The sequence below is a fragment of the Pararge aegeria genome, chromosome 20, assembly GCF_905163445.1.
Source record: "Pararge aegeria chromosome 20, ilParAegt1.1, whole genome shotgun sequence".
In the NCBI taxonomy this organism is placed as follows: domain Eukaryota; kingdom Metazoa; phylum Arthropoda; class Insecta; order Lepidoptera; family Nymphalidae; genus Pararge; species Pararge aegeria.
The window spans coordinates 7907128-7928241 of NC_053199.1; the positions used below are offsets into that span (position 1 = coordinate 7907128).

The window sequence follows — 21114 nt, forward strand, 5'->3', positions numbered from 1 at the left end:
TTCAGGTGGTGACGTAAAAGACGAGGGTGACAAGAGCTATTCGTTGGTAAACAAGTTTGAAAATTCAGCAGATTGAAAATTTATCTATAACCTGGATATTATGTGGGGGAACATTTGATTAAAACTCTGACAAAATACCGACTTTTTAAATCTATACTAATAAAGATGAAAAGTTTGTTTATTTGTTTAAATGTAAGTATCTAGTCGGAGTTGAAATACTGTTTTGTATTTGATAGCTTCATTTTTAGGAATATATAGTACATATGGAAGCAAACCAACAAGAAAGCTTTCGAATTTAATACCAACACTGGTATGTGAAAAAAAACGAAAATATTAAAAAAAATAGTAATTATTTTTGTACTCATAATTGATGGAACACCTGCTGACTGCCACCCAGTGTCCATCAATCCGAAGCGTAGGTGTTTAGAAGAAAAGAAGCTGTCCTACTACTAAAATAATATAATCATAAAAATCCTATAAACCAAAATAAAATGAAATTTAAATCTATAACTTCTTTGATACCAGCTCAACAGGACTTAGTCCCCAAGATGCTGACAGAATTGACCCTTAGAATGGCCAAACAAATTATATTCCTGGGAGATCTAGGTCTGGGATCCCCGGTAGACTGAATTTTCTTCATTGTTTTATTATATAAACAAAAAAAAACATTTTTATGGTCCGTGAATGTGAGTAGGATTGATTATCGACGCGATTTCAACTGACGGCATGCTCCATAAATCCTAAAAACCCGAAATCATCAAATAAAAAGTTTAATAATCGTTTAATAACCTTTCGCCTTCACTGGCAAAGGGATTTCTAGAGGGTTTTACTCACACAAATGGTGGGTTTATGAATAAAAGAGCAGTTTGTTGTAACAAATGTATTCTGTGGAATATAAGCAAAGATAAATATCTGATGTTGTCAGAGAAGATGTAACTTTTCTTAACGCAGTTTTGTTTTCCACTACATACCTATTGTTCTGTAGACTAAAGTATTTTTACATAATTAGGTTTAATGTAAGATAAACAGTCAAAAGTATATTATGTATAACTGTGTTTATTCCTGTTTTAAATTTGCGGGTCGAGCAAGTAACTGCAACTGCTAAGTTATTGAGTTTTTCTTAAGAATTTTTCAGTGGGTATCTGGAGTTGTAGTATTGTCACTAACATAATTGTAGAGAGTCTGCTCTACTAATGTAAAAATACATGTATGGGACAAAATTTGTTTGTTCAATACTCCCCACAATATTCCCCACTTACAAAAGAAATGTAAAGTTACATCAAAATTGGTAAAGCAATTTACATACTTACTTACTTCTTTCACAAATTAAATAATTCAACAAAATTTGCTTAACCAATAATCCCCACAATAATGATAATAATCGTTACTCCGTCAACCCGTAATAGAGAAATGTGGTGTGTGGGTGGCTCTTATTCCCTTTTCCCTGGTAGAGAGGAGATGAATACATGAATATGCTTAGGAATGAGGATGATGATAATGATTAATGTAGCTAAAGCTTTTTGTGACCGAGTATAGTCATGCTTATTTCTGCCGCTAAGCAGCATTGTTGCAATGCTGTGTCCAAGTCTGAAGGGCGTGGATGCCGTTGTAATAGCCACAAGTGGCTTTAAACCTACGCCTCATTTTGATTGACACAGGGCGGCATGATGTAGGACGTGCTCCTTGCCCTGTGAAGTATTGCTCTGTTTATAGGCAATGGTTTTCCAATTACCCTCTGGTGGGCCATCTGCTCAGCCCGTCAATTATTAGAATAAGAAAAGCCATAGAAAGGCGCTATTAGATATATTATAAATATTGAACCAAAAGAAGTTTTGCAATAGGTGAATCCATAGTACAGAATATCATTAATTGTAATGTTTTATGATGATATATACCATATACCATTTACTAAATCCCATCTCGGAAAACAAACGCCTATTATACGTGTTTGTATATACAACGAGTTATCTAAAAAGATTCCTGGCATCGATATCTTCCATGACTCACCCACAGCTTTTAGGAAAAAACTCACCGAACCGTATTAAATTTTTTGTCAAATTAAGTTTACATGACGCTTTGTCAATGCTATGTGCACTTGTAATAATAAATAAATAAAATAAATATACTACGACAATACACACACCGCCATCTAGTCCCAAAGTAAGCGTAGCTTGTGTTATGGGTACTAAGATAACTGATGAATATTTTTATGAATAATACACATAAATACCCATAATATACATATAAACACCCAGACACTGAACAACATTCATGCTCCTCACAAAAACACCTTCCAGCTGTGGGAATCGAACCCACGGCCTTGGACTCAGAAAGCAGGGTCGCTGCCCACTGCGCCAATCGGCCGTCAATGGACGTAATGGGCGTGCATATCAGTCCATGTTTTTGTGTGTGTGCTGTGTTTAAAAACGTGTAATATGCATGTTGTTAGTGCTCTTAATAAATTAATAAAAAAATGACGACGTAAAATGGGTATATTACATAAGGTCGCATTAAAAAAATAAAGTTCCTGCAGAGTTGGTCTCAGTTTTCATTTTCAATTATTGGCTGACGATTGATTTAAGCACGCTAATTAAGATTTTTAATTATATGGCTAAGCTTCGCAGAGTCATCATCTCTTATAAGAAGAAATCTTAAAAGAACGGAAGAATGGTGTAATTACAAATTTTATTAAGCTGTTAATTACAAAAAGGTAAGTTACTTGGGTAACGAAATAAATTAAGGAGGTCCCTGATAAAACGCTTTTAAAAATTCTGGTCAGTTTATTATTATGACAGTTTTTTTGTTATTTTACCATTTTAATTAAAATGCATTCTATAGGGTTATATTCAAAGAATGTTTTGAGATTAACTGTAACATTTTCTTTTGATATGTCTGACCGCACAAAGTGGGGTTTCTGTGTTTACTTGGATAACTTTGCTAATTGTCCGTTCGCCTGTCTTTGAATTTATCTGTCGTTCTTCTGTTATCTGTACATGGTATAAAACAACGTTGCGGTTCGGTGATTTTCCTCTGAACTCCTCCTCAACAAACTAACAGATAAAGATTCGTTTTACAGTAGTTTTCAACGTTGTTTAGATAATTTTTCACAGTTAGTTTATGTCTATATATAATCAAGTCTAGTTACGTATTTTTTGTAAGTAGAAAATAATAATATGCTGCGGTCAAGAAAAATACATTTGCATGGATCACAGAGGCTAAACTTTAAAGGGTAAAGGGATTGACAACAGACAGGCGTATGATGGTTTAAAAAAATTTCAAAACCAAAAGTTTGATGAATATATCAACGTATTATTACGTTAGATAAGGCAAGAAAAAGTAGTCATTAGACACAAAAACAACAGAAGAAAACAAACAAAGAAGAAACGTAAATATTTCCCTGGACTGCATGATGATGCAGTCTAAGATGGCAGTAATTTAGACTTCGTCTTTGTCGGTAGGGTGGTAACTAACCACGGCCGAAGCCTCCTACCAGCCCAGAGAAAATTCGGCAGTCATTAATTCCGAAATTGATCTAACTTTGGACATCCCAGTTTTAGCCCCAGCCCTCACCGCTGCGCCAAGGAGGTCATCAAAAACACCATAAAAGTTGGTTAACCCGAGGCCGTAGCGTATACTTATGGGTAAGATGTAAAATAAGTTATTTTTTTCAATATTATGCAAGCGTAAAAACCAGCTCATTACATTATCAACTTCCCTTTACGACCTCGTCGCCATAGTGATAAGCGCCAATAAGGCTGCGCTGGAGAAAACCGTAACCAATTTTATAAGGTCATAACATTTATGCACTCGTAAATATTCCATATAATATTTTCACCCAGTTTCAACTTAGCACGGTATAGGGTTTATCGGAAATGGCTGACATCTTATAATGATTGTTTTACACTACACTATCATCTTAACATATTGAAGTCCCACTGTTAACAACATGCTACTTCTTTCTAAGCTTTGTGCGAATCAAAGTCAAAGTCAAAGTCAAAAATATCTTTATTCAAGTAGGCCCACAGGTGGCACTTTTGATGCGTACATAAGAATTACACGGTAGTGAGATGATGGCGATAACCACATTCGTAAACTTAAAACTAAAGCTACGAGGGTTCCAAACGCGTCCCGGTCTAAGAAGAAGCCCACAACAAACTTAGCCGGGTGTTTTTTTTTTTTTTTTTGTTATCGCCATCTCACAATGTCATTTTAAATTATTAGAAGAGCAACCTGGTTAGAGCAATAATTTACACCCAAGCTTTTTTATCGTTTACGTAGTCCTTTATACTATAATAGGACTTTTCTATAAGCTTACGTTTAATACAAACTTTGAACTTTTTAAGAGACATCTCCAAGATGTCAATTGGTAGTTTATTGTAGAATTGTATGCAATTTCCTTTAAACGAATTATGAATTTTATGTAACCTAGTATATTGCACTGTAAGTTTATTCTTACTTCTAATGTTTAATTTATTGCAGTCACATTTTTTCTTAAATTTAGAAATGTTTTTATGGACGTACATTAAATTTTCAAATATGTACTGACTATACACTGTCATTATTTTAAAATCTTTAAATTTATCTCTCAATGACTCTCTCGGACCCATTTTGTAGATAGAACGAACAGCCCTCTTCTGCAGCACGAAAATAGTGCTAATATCAGCAGCATTACCCCAAAGTAAAATTCCATATGACATAATGCTGTGAAAGTAACTAAAATATACCAGTCTAGCAGTTTCTACGTCGGTCATATGGCGTATCTTCTTTACCGCATAGGCAGCAGAACTAAGCCTGTTCGATAAATTATTTACATGAGGGCCCCATTGAAGTTTAGAATCTAACGTTATTCCTAGAAAAACTGTCGTATCCTCCAGTTTCAGTTCCTCATTATTAAGTAGTACAGTGGTTTTCACGTGTTTAACATTAGGTAAAGTGAATTTTATACACTTGGTTTTTTTTCCGTTAAGAACCAAATTATTAGCTTCAAACCACTGTACCACTTTAGCGAGAGAGTTGTTTACGTCGTCAAAAGCTAGTTCACGTCGATTTATTTTAAAAGTCAGTGATGTATCATCGGCAAACAGAACTATCCCGTGTTTATCCTTGGCAAGGTAAGGAAGGTCATTAATGTAAATAAGGAACAGAAATGGTCCTAATATAGACCCCTGTGGGACACCTATTTTCATAACTGATCCATTAGACCGTTTTCCATTCACGTCGACTTTCTGAATTCTATCGCGTAGATAGTTACTCATTAAGTCTAGAGCTACACCCTGAATTCCATAGTGGTGTAGTTTCCTGACTAACGTTTCGTGTTGAACACAATCAAACGCCTTAGATAAGTCACAGAACACACCAAGTGCATCACGTGACTCCTCCCAGGCTTCAAATATGTTTTGTATTAGCTCAACACCTGCGTCGATTGTTGAGCGACCCCGTGTGAAACCAAATTGCTTAATATGAAGTAAATTATACTTATGAAAATGGTAAAGTAATTGATTTAAAATGAGTTTTTCAAAGATTTTACTGAAAGTGGGTAGTACGGATACTGGTCTAAAGTTAGTGGGGTCAGAAGTACTACCCGATTTAAACAATGGAACTATTTTACTAAGTTTCATTTAGTCAGGAAACACACCACAATCTATACAATTATTAAATATTAAGGCTAAATCGGGTGCAACAATATCAATTAATGATTTGACAACGTTTACGGAAATGCCCCACAGATCATTTGTTTTTTTATTAATTAATAATTTAAAGGCTTTAATAACGTTAGAGCCACTAACATGCGTGAATTTAAAAGAATGGTTACACTCAGGCACATTTTCCTTTAATAGAGAGAGAGCCATATCTGGTGAAGAGTTTAATGATTCTGTTGTGGAGACGGGAATGTTGGTAAAGAAGGTTTCAAAAGCAGTAGCCACCTCGAAATCTGTTGTTAAGGCTTTATTATCTACATTAAGTTTAAAGTTAATATTTCGTGGTGTTACTCTTCCCGTCTCCTCATTAATTATGTTCCAAGTAGTTTTGATTGCATTGCTGCTATTTTTAATTTTATATTTGATGTATCGCGTCTTTTCTAAGTGGCAAGCGCGTTTAAAATTCTTGGAAAACAATTTAACATAATCCCCAAACTTATCACCAGTGTTAAATTGACGTTCAGCATACAATTCGTACAGCTTTTGCCTATTTTTATGAAGTTCAACTGTCGCCCACTCACTAAAATTTAATGTATCAGTAATCACAACCGACTTACTAGTAAATATAGAATGAAATAGTCTATTAAAGGTATTGAAAAAGGAGCTGTACATTGCATTTGGAGTCGCCCCTGAGGGTAGGAATGGGAGGTCATTTACTAGGATATATCTCATTTTCTCTATGCGGTTTGGGCGGAATTGGGTTTAGAGTTCTGTATCAAGCTGCAATGTGAAACAGTACCTACATGTAATTAAAAAACACACGTTTCTTGTATTGGGGCCTCATTTATGACTTATTTTATTTCATTATTTTTATTCCCAACTCTCTAAATATCACGGTTCATGCGATACAGCCCGCTGACAGACAAACCCTTGAAAGGAAGGACAGACGAATAATTGAGGCTATGTAATATTACCCTAAGTTACCCGGCTAAGTTTGTTGTGGGCTCTTCTTAGACCAGGGCGCGTTTGGAACCCTCGTAGCTTTAGGTTTAAGTTGGCGAACGAAGTTATCACCATCCCCTTACAATTATGTAAACATATGTGTATGAACGCTTCATAAGTGCCTGTGATAGGCATACATGAATAAAGAAATTTTGAATTTTTGAATTTTTAATTAAGACATACCACAGACCCACAAAGCAACTCCAATGCGGGTGTGCGAGGTTCTAAGTTATATTAACTGGGACAGACTGCATAACGTGCTCTCCGAAGCACGAGGGTGGACAAAATCACCATAACACTTTGTCACAGTACAGGGAAAATAACTTGTGTCCTCGAGAAATCTAATTAAGGATGTGTTTTGAGATTGCGCGGAACAAAAGCATTTAGACAATGTTTATGCCTTCAGATGTTGGCACTGTTTCTTTTGTTTTCAGATAAAACATTTAAGTCTTGCAGTTGGGTGTCGCGACGTGGAAATACATTTTCACGTTAACGAGAACAGGGATAATTTTATCACTCGCTGATAAAATACTAGGAATTTGAATACAGAAAAGCTTTTTAATTGTATATTATAATGGAAAACTGAAATACAAGTTCTTCAAAGATTTGCATTGCATATAAATTATTTACATTTGTATTCTAACGGGAGTATTTTTCGCCCCATTGTTTAGTAAAAAAACAATAGGAAGCATTTAATCTATCGGTTTCGGTTATAATCACTCACACTTGATAATAGTCGTAAAGTCCAACCAAGTTGGGGCAGTGTGGTTCGGTTACATAGGACTAGTGTTCTGAAGTTTGATTTTATAGACTAAAGATAATTATAATGATGATTGCTATGAAACTATATCGCGCCTGACAGATTAAAATTAGTAGCAGTAGTAGAGCATTTTTAGTAGTCGTAGAATTCGTGGCTAGGCTCGTCCGGGGATTTCCCGGCCGCAAAGAAGCAAAGAAGCAAACTGCAAAGCCGGTTGCCGGTGGACCACGGTTGGTCCTTTAATGATTGCTATAAAGAAAAAAAAGATGGAAATACAATCAATCTATAGCTCTATATATATAGCTCTATAGCCGTATTCGACTCAATGTGTGATCGAATGAAGCCGGTAACAATCATTTGTGTAGGATACATTTCGCTGTAGAGGCGGTGCTCTCCATGACCTCACACTGCCATAAGCCTCTCAACAAGCCATGCTAATCCTCACTAATCGTGTTTAACAAATCTGCTTTTCAGCGTAGTTTGCTTTTCCTGCTGAGTTAGGCTTTGTAGTCATTGCAGTGACTGCTCGTAGTTTCGAGTATGCCTAACTTCCACTTAATGTCTCTTTTCCGTCCTGTCATACTTTTAGCTCAATCGATCTAACAACCCGAAAAAATCATTGTTTTAAGCACACGGAGCTTTGGGTTGAGATTGCGTCTGTTTGTTGAAATACCTTCAGGTTTGCATAGCAGAACATTTTAGTCTATATACACGTCTTAACCGGTAGACATAGTGATTACAATTCGGATGAAATTCTCCTTGAGTCTCCTAGATCTGCACTAAGTGAAATGAATACGTGTTTTCGTCGGAGATGACAGTTGGTATGTGAATTCCATAAAATGTATATTAATAAAACTCAGAAACGAGATGGTAGAATACTGGAGACAGTCGCTGCCTTTTATTATGGGCGTCAAGAATGACGTGGTCACAGATATAAGTTAGTTAATTATATTTAGGAACCAAGTAGTTGCTTGACTAGCTAAGTTGAAAAGTATATTGATTTAAAGTTACCCGAACAATGTTCACACAATTCACACCAAATAGGGAGCTTGGTAGCAGTTGCTAATCAAAGTAAACTTTGTTCTGCTCTCAAAGGCCTGTGCACGTCTATATCCATGTACTTTAGACGTCCATATCAAGTTCAAATTCGGTAGAACACTGTTTGTGTTTCTACCATGCACTTGATAAATTATTTGTTGATCTTCTCATACTTGAGTGCATTTTATAAATCTGTATTTAAAAAAAAAACTAATCAGCTAAAAATTAAACGAAATAGTGTTAATGGTCATTTGGTTCTCCATTAACTAGTGCACTAACTTTGAAGTTAATATTTTCAGGAGTCACATTATTTCTGGGCAGTGAAATAAAATGAAGAAAATCTCCAGTACGAGTTTTAAAATACCTAAGGATAGTCATTTTAAGAGTTATAAAAAGCCTACCCTTAAGTATTTATTACTCGCACTGGACATTCTGTTCATTTTACTAAATTCATTAGTGATACCTCGTGCTATAATAGTTAATGGTCCAGAGCTACAGCCTAACCAGAGATACAACTTTACAATGTGTGAAGTTGCACTGTAAAGTACTGCTCGATTTTTTTAAGAGATGCTAAGTTTCTTGTTAGCAATTTTGCCTCGGTGGATTGATTTGGCGAAGTTGAGGTTGGTAAAATTATTGACATAACAATAAAGTTAACTGTAATGGGTACTGATAAACTGTTAAAAATGAATACTGGCCAAGTTCGAGTCAGATAATCATGTCTATTATATGGAAGTACCTTAATATAAATTTACTGAGAGAGATGGTGAAAACAAAAAAAAAATAAAAAATTACCCGAGTTTGTTGTGGGCTCTTCTTAGACCAGGGTGCGTTTGGAACCCTCGTAGCTTTAGGTTTAAGTTGGCGAACGAAGTCATCACCATCCCCTTACAGTTATGTAAACATATTATATGTATGAACGCTTCATAAGTGCCTGTGATAGGCATACAAGAACAAAGAAATTTGAATTTGAATTTGTAATTCAAATTCAAATTCAAATTCAAAATTTATTTGTTAAATATTTATTTAAATATTTATTTTTATTATTCGTTGTTATAGAACAGTAACACGCAAACTATCTGACTATCACGGTGGCAGAAGGACAGAGAAACAGCGCAGTCTTAGTAACAATGAATAAATATAAACAAATAAATCACAAATTAATAAACAGTAACAATATGCATTTACATAAATATTTGAGATAAACGTTTTTCAAATGTTTATGACATGAATAGTTAATTTAGTGCCAAAATTTTTATATTATTTCTATTCCTTGAATGATATCTCCAAGCTGTGTAGCCTGAATATGAGCGTTCAAATAAAATTATGGTCACGTACGGCCTCTTCAGTACCAAGTTAAGTTGTCTTTGAACTTTATCGATCAAAACTTTATCAATCGCCAGGGAGCCTGCAGGGGTGTTTGATGTAGCACGCAGAAAATTTCGAGTTTGTTATGATAATTGTTTAGATAATCATTTTTAATGAAAATTTTATGTACTTAATCTTTTATATAAGGCACCTTAAATTTGTTAGTTCCTTTAGATTATAATCTACTTTAATCGATCTTGCGAGAGCGTACACTCTCGAAAGATTGTGATTGTATATGAATTAAATTTAAAACATTATTTTTCGGTCGATTGTAATTCATTGAAGTTGAAGAGAAATGTTATAAAATTGTTTTAGATTAGGTAGGGCACTTAGATTCTTATGGATCATTGTCTCCCTTCTTTGCATGATACAGTTTACAATCTTGTGAGATGAATTATAGTCAAATGGTATTGAAAATTTTATGGTTACATCATGGTATCTATACAATTACATATTCTTAAAATCCTAATTATCCCCGGATTTTCTACGTAGTTCATAAAGATCCGTTGTTAGGCTATTCAGTTATCTCTTCAGCTGAATGGATTTTCGTGAAATGTAGTATCTAGGTACCTTAGGTCTTGGAATAATAAAACGAATATAGTTTGTCTCGAAAAACCTGTTAATATATTATAAGTGCAAAAGTGAGCTTATTAGTTTTCCTTTTTTCACGTATTATCACGAAGTAACTTTCACTGTATGACGTTAGCAAACGCGGACGAAGCAGCGATATGAGCTAGGTATTTTCGTAGAGCTCTAGTAATGAATAAGACATTTTAATACAAATGTTAACGTTTGACCTGTTTTTGTCGAGTAAGTATAGATTTATTTGATATTAGTCACGGTAATCGGCTTTTCTTTCAAATTCCTTTTTATTACAGACGACAGTTATTATTAATGAATGCTGACAAACCGAGCTTTTTGCCTTGGCGGAAATGGATCTATTTGAATATCTCATCTTTACATGATATCAGACATTAAATCAAATGACAGTATCAGATGAATATTCATCATGAAACAAATTTTTGTTCAGATTTTTGCCCTATTATTTGTAAAGATTAATATCCAAAGAAACTCATGCCATTTTGGAAACTTATAATTTCTTTATTAGCTTCTTGGGTCTGATCTGGTGTCAGACTTTTTAGCCTGGGTTAGTAACCCACCTGAAGAGACTGTAATCATTTATATTTAATTGAGCCCCTTCCCCTTATCCCTGAATTTTTTTGGTAACGTTAAAATTGAATTTTTGATAGCAAAATCAAAGTAATTTCTGCAGGCGTGGCAAATGTTTTTATATCTTTGTCACTCGTAAATAGCGCTTTCTTATTATTATTTTTTTTATAAATGCATGCCAACCGTTTGGAAATTTGCCATCTTTGTTTTTTGCAGCAGTTTTCGCTATACTACACACTTTCCAAAAAATTCAACTTTCCAACTATTACGGTTCATGAGATACATTCCACTGATAGAAATATGGATGCACAGCGGATTCTTAGGTTTAACCTTCGGGTATGGAACATTAAAAATAAAACACAGATTATCTATATGAAATTGAACAAAAGCACATACCATTTCGATACAGTCCATTATAAACAAAACGTGGTTTAATCCACAATCAAATGGAAAAATTGTTGTGTGCCAAAATACAATGGATGTTGAGTACGTGTGTTATTTGGAAAGCACACCACCTAAGGGCATCTACGGTGTAACGTAGTTTCAGACCGACATTCGCTTGAAGAAAAACAAAAGCCACTTTTTTCGAGCGGAAGTCCTTTAAAGCGCAAAAAACTCCACCGGTCATATTTGAATATCCGTCTGTACCTACTTTTTTTTAAGTGAAATTTCTAAGGCTTGGCTCGAACATTTTTTTTAAGAGTATTGGAAATGAAATTTTAAGGACGCGTCACCTTTCGTGTCTAAGAGTAATGCGAATAAAAAAAAGATAACAAATAAAATACATTAAATTACATAACGTAGAGATATCGTAAAAAAAAAGTGTCATACAATCATAAATACAGAACGATATAATATAAGAAAGCTTCGCACGTATTTGTGCTTCAGACGCTGCAGGTAAATAATCAGCTATTCGTATTGAGGTACCATGGATTGCGTTATTAATATTTATATAGCCATGGACTTCTGAATACTTTAATATTGATATTTTTATCAGTAATTTTGTTTAAATCAGTTCTTCTTTGTCGTTACACTCTTGACAGAGTGGTCGTGGTCATCATGAAGCGTCTTTGAGGGCAGATGTCACACGCCCCACGAGCATATGCCACTTCTCTCGGCTGGTCAAAAGCCTGGTGCACTCGTGCAAAGGTCCACCCACAGCAGACTGAATCTGTTAAATTAAATTAAATCAGTTAGTCAGTTGATAAGTAAAGATGAAGTCTGAAAACTTTTGTGAGATTAATTGGAATAAGATTATTTAAGCAGTTTCACTTTTATCTGCATAAGCTGTTTTCATTGACTTTGCGTGCTTTGGCATTTAGTTGTACCATAAATTGTTTCTTATATAAGCTAATTTGTAAAATATACCAACTAAGAACATCTACGGTTTAACGCCGCCCAACATTCGTCGTTTACAGCACCCGCTTTTTAGAAAGTTGGGTCACCCTTATCGTTATTAAATATTTGTCTGCACGTTGTTTTTTCTAACTTTGTCTACATTGGCTATATGTTGTGCTATTTTTTATCATACAGGTTTTAACGGTAGCTAGTTATACTACCAAAATACTAAAGACTACCAAACTAAGAACTAAATATAGGTTATAATTTCTCATCATCATTGTGTCATCATCATCATCATGATGATCAGACCATTTTACCCATATTCATAGATATTTTTGTATGTATTCGTACATATTTTTGTGTATTATGTTCGTGCAAACACTTGCTAATTATTGAACGGACCGAACGTAGGGTCCGGGTGGCAAAGCGGATTTGTGTGACAGGTTCAGGGGCTCAAAGGCCGCGGGGAATACCTGCGTGTACAGTGAAGGGCCTTAACCGCTTCTCGAATTGGCCGCCACAAATGAACAATATAAAAATACAAACCGGGAATTACATGGCTTAACGGCATGCCCATTGTAATACGTAATTTTGGCAAATTTGATGCTTGTTTTAATAATTTCCGTGATATAACTTGAGTCCATAATCTTTGACGGAGTATTATTGTATCCTATTGATATTCTTATTCGAACGACCAGGGACTTATAACTGTTTGGCGCAGGCCCTCTTTTTCTCTCGTAAGCAAGAGACTTTAGTCTATAGTCAACCTACACCAAGCCGTTATAGATCAGGTTTGCGGACTTTTACACGTTACTTTTAATAAATCCAACCAGGCCGATTCGTCTTCTGGGCGTGCATTGTCTAATGCGCCAAGTACTCATTTTCGGGCTGGTTATAACAATCTCTTGACAGAAAAATTCATTCATATGTAAATTAAATAATATTGTTTATACTAAAAGCGAATGGCACTGAACCAACCTTTCGTAATAAATCACGTTTAAAGTGTTATAAACTAACAGCGTTGTTTTCAAACTGCAAAGACGTACTCGCAGCTTCCACGCTTTCCTATTAAGCACACTTTGTCCTATTTGTTGTCACTAAATACAAGCTAGCGGAGCAAGTAATAGCACATTATGTTCCATACGTTGTCAAATAATATTAACTGTGTAACTTCCTACTACATAAGTATGAATGTACGGCATTTAGCCTACATATGAATATAAGCAGTTAATACTATTTTTTTTTTGTGTTAACTGCTTATATTCGTTGAGCCATGCCATTATTTACCTTGATTAGAAGCACTTGTGGACTTACCAAATATCATTTTTTCTTTGTAGAAGTATTTACGTTATATTATACTACCTACGCTACCAAATACTATAATTTCTTGTAAAACTAAAAAATTTTTAGTCTTACAAGAAATTATAATTACTACACGGTTAACCGATAAAATAATGCTAAAATAAGCAGATATTACAGTATTCATAATAATGAAAAGTTTTTTTCCACAACTTTTTCTGAGATAAACAAAGTGGTCAAAAATATACGCAGTGGCAACCATAACATCAGCTGTGTTTACATTTAATGTAAGGGTAACGGATTACTATGGCGCCAGTATAAAGCTCTTGTCCTTAGTTATTATTAATACAAAATTTCACATATACGTCGAATACCAAATGTGTTTTTAAGGGTAATATACTCGTAACTATGAGTTAGAGTTGTCAACTTTAAGTTACTTGAAATTTTAATATCTTCCCTACTTAGTGATACTTTTTATGCGTTGTGTCCATTTTCAAACTGGCTTTATATAAAAAAAATTATGTGATTAAGAAAATCACCCAATGTGCATTAATGCCATCCTAGTACAAGCACGTCATATTGTGTATGGGTACATACTCGTAAAGGAATGGTTGAGCTCAACTTTTTCCATTATAAAGTTTTTGTTTTATCTGGTCTTTTTGTTCTGTATTTCAGCAGATTTCGCTGTCTACAACACCCTATATTAACCCAATATTGTAAGATGTGTTTCTACAGTATAAGTTTAATGTTCGAGACGTTTGAGGAAAAAAAACTACGCACCCACGTTTTTTCTTTATTCGTAAAAAATCTTTTGTTTACTAAGAAACAACGTCTTGGTGAGATAAAATTATTTATGATTACTTGGGAATGTTATTAAATACATTTTTAGGATCATTCTTCCATTATTATTAATCCACAATGTATCCATCCTTATAATATTTATCCATTTAAGAATTCTATTCATATTTTGTACCGTAGCGGTACGTATAGCCTGCGACTGCGCCCGCGTTGTTTTAAAATATTTTGAAAATCCTTCGGGCACTGTTAGTTATCCCTGGATAAATGTATCCTTTCTCCGAATAAAGCTACGTTTTTGTAATAAATAAAAAGTACAGCAAAGAACAAAGCAAGCGCTTTCATCTTAGATTGCATCGGAAATTACTATCTTCCGTTATTTCCTGTGCCTTTTTTGACGGGTTGCAATCGGGTCTTTCGACGATACGCATAAAACAGAATATTTATTTAATGACTTAAATTTTTCTTGCAAGCTAAATTTAATAAGCTAAGATTGTGATAATATTTATAAATTGGTTCACAATTTATAAATTACACTCCTTCCCCTTAAAGGCAAAAGTACAGAGTAAAGATAGACATACTGAAGCCCAATTAAAGCATGTAGATAGAGCAATAATGCTGTAGGAACTGGGCGTTGAAAGGACTCTTACTGGCTTCAGTTCTAAGGATACTACGCAACGCAGTGCTGTCTACACGGTGTCGGCATTTTCTTCTAGATCAAAGGCATCGAACCACTGTAACAAAGCTTAAAGGTAAGCCAATACGTAATACTGTTATAAAATATACCTAGGTAATACCTATACCTAGTTTGCATATAGGTTTAACAAAAGCTCGAAAGTACAACGCACTCACAAATTTGCATTTTCGTAGGTTTACTGCCAGAGACTTTTTTACGTTGCTTTTGTGCGATAGAAAGCTGAGAGGCATTTGACTCGCTTTTTCTGCTTAGCATAAATTCACTATGGATGTTAAAAATCGGAATATGTCCTAGTTAAGACAAACCGAATCAGGTTTTTCGCAACAGATGACAGCGCTTGTTTAATAACACTGACCCGAATTAGCAACTTGATTGATAAATGAATGTATGAATAAAAGTGTGGTTAAATGAATACATTTTTATCGTACACCGTAGAAAAACGAGACTAAAATATAAAGAAGTAAGTAAAAGCATTGCACAACCGTGGCAACCAACATGTTTTTTTAGCAGCGTTCAAGATTGCGTCCATAGACGATTAGACATACAAGATCCGCGCGTTCGAGGAAGAAGGTATAATCTGGCGGCATTATCTGATATACTTGCGACAGCGCTCGTTTAATACCGCTGACCCGAATTAGTCACTTGATTGATAAATGAATGTATGAACGGACTTATGATTTAATGAATACAATTTTATAGCACACCACGAAAACGATGATTAAAATATAAAGAAGTAAGTAAAAGCAATGACAAACCGAGGCATATAACATGCTTTCTTAGCAGCATTTAAGATTGCGTCCAGAGTGGGAATACATACAAAAAGCGCGCGTTAAAGCAAGAAGGTATAATCTGGCAGCTTTATCCGCTATACATTCAACCAAAGGCATAGAATATAGGAAATAAATAATATAGACCGATTTTAAACAACTCATACAATAATAGGAATCTGGAGTCTAGAGTCATTAAGCTTTCAATTAGCACCGTTACACAGATGATTATTTAATCTTTGTGTGTTTTGTTTGTAATTTTTCCCAATCCTAAGGTTTACTGGCAGTGTTTGCAACTAAGCGATAAAGCCGCCTTTTATATTCTACTTTCATCTTTGTATTTCTATTCTTCTTTTATATCCCTATAAACGTAGTGGTATATAAATAAAAATATTAATTAATAAAAAAATTTAAATTGTGTGTCTGGTGCAAGAATACTTATCTGGAACTATAAACTTGAATATCGAATTGGCTTCTTAACCTAAATTATGATGAGACTGAAAACCTGATTCAATAATACATACAGTCACACCCTCACTCTCACCCACACCCACATACACATACATACACATACACACACACGCGCACACACTCATATGTTATATCTTAAGTACAATCAATTAAATTTAAATTTTTTCTTTTGGCTGTATTTATGTAAACGTTAGAAAAAAAAAATTAGAGTAGGTATACAACGGATTCAATTGATAAATTCAATTCAAAAGCGTTTTAGGTTTTTATTGTTATCCGTCTCACTAGATTTAATTTTAGTGTATGGTTCTCTCTCCAGTTCGGTTCTCTTCGGTTCGGGCGATAATAACTGCGATTCAGTCTTGCACTATAGCAGTATTATCGAATTTCATGATACACATTACCTTATGTTCGCCTTTTTAATTGAACTAAACTTATTAATATTATTTTTATTGTTAAATGAAGTTGATGATATTATACGCTATATCAAATATCCCACCAACATACCGAATTTATTCCTGCAAAGCTTACCTATTTCTTCTTATATTCGAAATTTATGTGAGTGTTTTCCTCTGGGTTTTTTGTTGTAGGATCGTGCCTCTTTTGAGGTAACGTAATGTTCATACAGAATATTCAAGTTCAAGTGGAAATTGCAGTTTCACGTTGTCTCAATTCCACGCGCTGTTAAAGGAGGAAATTTCATTATAAGAATGGCTCTCTTGAATGAACGAGATACGTGCGGCGCATGCTCTACGTAATGTTTATTCCTTGTTAAAATTGAGGTAGATTTGAATTTAACGGTTTTAGTGTTCCCATGGAACCACCCTCGGTAAGGTTTGCTACCAAGAAGTTTCTCCCTTTTTTTTGTATCTGTGGTGGAATCTACACACCTTTGAGCACTTTATGGAGAACTCTCAGGCATGCAGGTTTCCTCACGATGTTTTCCTTCACCTTATAAAACACACATAAAAAGCAAACACACTGCACATTCATGCATACACCCACCTAAATGCACATATAAACACATCCACACAAACATATACACAGTTTATAAGTAGAAAAATAATTGTTAAAATTTGAGGCAAAAAGCGTGTGTTGAAATATTTCTTAAAGATTTAAAGGTCCACTATCTTATACTAAAAATTTAAGTAGATTTTTAAGACTATAAAAGAATAATATTTAATTTATCAGAACAATTAGCTGCGTTTAAAAAGTTTAAGAAGATATTAGACATAATTTCCAGCCACTTCTCGCCTTTAAAAGGCCGAACAGCTTAAATTTGTTGAACTAATCATGAATACATCAAAACTTCAAGAGCTACGGGTTTATTTAAGCGTTTATTATTCATGCATAATTTGTCAGTTGAATGGCACCAGGACCTAATTCGGAAATATTTTATACATATTTGGTACTATCAAATAAGACAGATTGACAGATTCAAAAAGCAAGTAAAAAAACGACGTAAATTTATTGACAAAAAAGAACCGACATTGTTATACAACTAAAAAGTAAGAAATAAATATTTTATACAACATTTTCATGTAGGTGCCAAGTATAATGTAAATATACCTACGTATAATATAAAAAGGTATACGAAGATCTATACATACTAACTTTCTACACTTTACAAATGTTATGTCGGTTCTTTATTGTCAAAAAAAAGATCCACGCTTTTTCGTGGTAGGTTTGCAGTCATATCTAAGTTATAATAGCCGAATGTCAACTTCCAGTAACCTTCCACAAAATATTGCTTTTCTCGAAGCCGTCCATGTCCATTAATGCTTGAGGAGTTCTCCCGTCACTTTATCAACAGCTCCTTTATTGTGACGAACATACATTGCTTACCTACTATATACCATAATCGAAGCGCAACCTGTGTAATACTTATTATTATGTAGTTTCGGTGGCCATCATTAGTTTCACTTGAACAAATGGTGCGTTTTGATAGCTAATGCTCAAGTTACTTAAAAATATACTCAAATCGCTATGGTCCCTATTATATTTGAAGAGTTCCTCCAATTTCTCCAGGAACCCTTTAACAGGTTTTGACCTGATAAAAATGGGAAGTTCAAACTAATAAAATATTTTATTCATTCGGTTTATAATAATATATAATCGTTGATAGAGTTCTGAGCTAACAAACATAAAAAAATCAATAAAAAATACAACCGAATTGTAGAGATCCCCTCCTTTTTGGTAAGTAGGTTAAAAATAAATACAGAATTCTACTAAAAATGGGAAAGTCTACTGATAACTTTAATATTAAACTTCATGTTAAACGTATAACTTATTTAGTAATGCCGGTGGTTTCAATCTTTACCAAATGCTTTGTTTATTTAAGTAGGTTTTTGTTTGTCTGGTTCTAGTGACTACCATTTAGGTCCAAAGGTGTGCTAGACCTGAGAAGAATCTGGCAAAAATATTAGCCATACATTATTCGTAATATACTAATTTTACAATTTACCAGCATCCATTATGATTGCTAGTCCAAGAGCCCGTGACTGCCAGACCTTCCTTTTATAATATAAGCTGAAAGTTTTTCTATGTATACCTTTAGTAAAGGTAAGAACGATCCCCACCCATTATACCTGGGTAGTGGTGGCTTTGGCAGGTAACAGGTAATAAAGGTGTATAAAATTCCATCTTAAATTTATTAATTTATAAAACTTATTTTTTATATATATCTGTTTGTAACAATATCACAACTTACGTCATTCATTACCAGACGCTTAATACGGTTCCAACCCTTCGCCAGACACCCCTAAACTATAATATTTTGTAATTTTACTTACGTTATTTTTTAAAAGCTGAATTTTATATATGTTTTTTGGGGAACTATAAAAAGATGTTTCTTTAGTAGCCAGACACATTCGAGGGTTCTATCATCCTGCCAGACGCATTGGAGTGCATAGAAAATGTGAGAGCGCGGTGCTTATGTACTAACTGGTGCGAGTGAGACAGGCCGTTCGGTTTATTGCGATCTTTTACTGCGCATCAGCTGTCGTTTACTCTGTATTATTCAGTGAACAGTTATATAGTCGTAGTAATAGTAAACATTGTAATATTAAACTGTGTTATTTGGTTGATAAATGTGATCCAGTTTTAATAAATAAATAAATTTTTTATCATGAGTGACGAAAACGTAGAAGAAGTTTGTTTTGTCTGTAAAAAAAGTGGTGAAGATCTAGTAATATTTTCGGAAGAGACTTTTAAAAAATGTCAAACTATTTTAAAATTAAGAAAAATACATAACCTCAAGTATAAAAACATTATTTTACCTGGTGAATATATAGATAATCGTTATCACCGGTCATGTTATAAAGCATTTACAGGTCTCATGAAAAAATACTTCAGTAATGAACCTGTAATGAACCTGTATTGTGTACCATGCATGTAAAATAAACGATGCAGCAAATATTGTAATACGAACTGTTGATACTGACATTGCTGCTATAATGCTAGGTCATATGCATCATTTAAATGATGGATTGCATGTTTGGATGCTTATAGGCACTGGAAATAATCTAAGATATGTGGACCTAACTAAAATACACGAACAACTGGGAGAATCTATTTGTAAAAGCTTGCCTGGATTACATGCAATCACAGGATGTGATTACAACCCTGCATTTTTTAGACGAGCAAAATCAAAACCGTTTAAAATATTGAAAAACTATGTGGAATTCCAGGAAGCCTTAATGTATTTTGGACACAGCGAAATCATGGAAGATAACAATAAACAACACGAGATCTTTAATGTTATTCAAAGTCTTTTATGCTACCTATACAATGTTGGTAATTTAAACGACGTTGATGCTGCTAGGCTGCAAATTTTTATCGATTCTTACACAGTCTCTGATGTAAACGAAGCTTTTAATAACAAAAAACTACGGAATTTTGATGCCAGTTGCTTACCACCTTGCAAAAGTGAGCTATTTCAGCAATTTCTGCGCGCGAATTATATATGTTCTATATGGAACAATGCTCACTTGAAAATTCCAACAGCATACGAACCAGTAAATTATGGTTGGATTCTGGAAAAAAATCAATACTATTTTAAATGGTTTGAGGGGGATCAGTTACCGAATTATGTTAGTGAATCTTTACAACAAATGTCAGGTATGTAATAATTGGATGAGAATATATAACACGAATTTATGACAGCTTATAATTAACTAGGATCATTTTATTATTACAGAAACGAACGAAGGTGATATTGACAACGATCAATGCGAGGACTGGAGTAGCGAAGACGAAAATGGAAATATCGACGACAACGATGAAAATTATTAAATAATGCATTTGATTGTAAAGAATTTGATAATTGATTTAAAAATCATTGAATATTTGTTTGAAATAAAATTATTTTTTTTTAATGTTTGCTTTTCAAAAGAATTATGAATAAATATAATAAACTTCATAAGACGTATGAAAATCTAAATTTAGTGATTTTTTCGGATTATATTTTCTTATAAAATTATACTTTAATGCAAATTGTTTTAGAAATTTATAATAAATTTATTAAATTGAATTTCTTGATAAAGGATAGCTAATTTTCAGTACAAGATCGCAATAAACCGAACGGCCTGTCTCACTCGCACCAGTTAGTACATAAGCACCGCGCTCTCACATTTTCTATGCACTCCAATGCGTCTGGCAGGATGATAGAACCCTCGAATGTGTCTGGCTACTAAAGAAACATCTTTTTATAGTTCCCCAAAAAACATATATAAAATTCAGCTTTTAAAAAATAACGTAAGTAAAATTACA

General features: G+C 34.0%; 1 protein-coding gene across 1 annotated transcript; it reads left to right on the plus strand.

The window, feature by feature from the left end:
- The first annotated feature begins 19746 nt into the window (after nucleotides 1–19746).
- On the plus strand, nucleotides 19747–20659 carry LOC120632689. The gene is made up of 2 exons (XM_039902658.1): nucleotides 19747–20463; nucleotides 20543–20659. The coding sequence occupies exons 1-2, from the start codon at nucleotides 19800–19802 to the stop codon at nucleotides 20635–20637; spliced, it is 759 nt and encodes a 252-aa protein (XP_039758592.1). The 5' UTR covers nucleotides 19747–19799; the 3' UTR covers nucleotides 20638–20659.
- The last annotated feature ends 455 nt before the right edge of the window (nucleotides 20660–21114 follow it).

Excerpts from the sequence above, each read along its gene's own strand:
- LOC120632689 (XM_039902658.1), top strand. The coding sequence starts at position 19,800 with ATGCTAGGTCATATGCATCATTTAAATGATGGATTGCATGTTTGGATG. Across the intron at positions 20,464-20,542 it reads ATCTTTACAACAAATGTCAG|AAACGAACGAAGGTGATATT; the intron begins GTATGTAATAAT and ends TTATTATTACAG.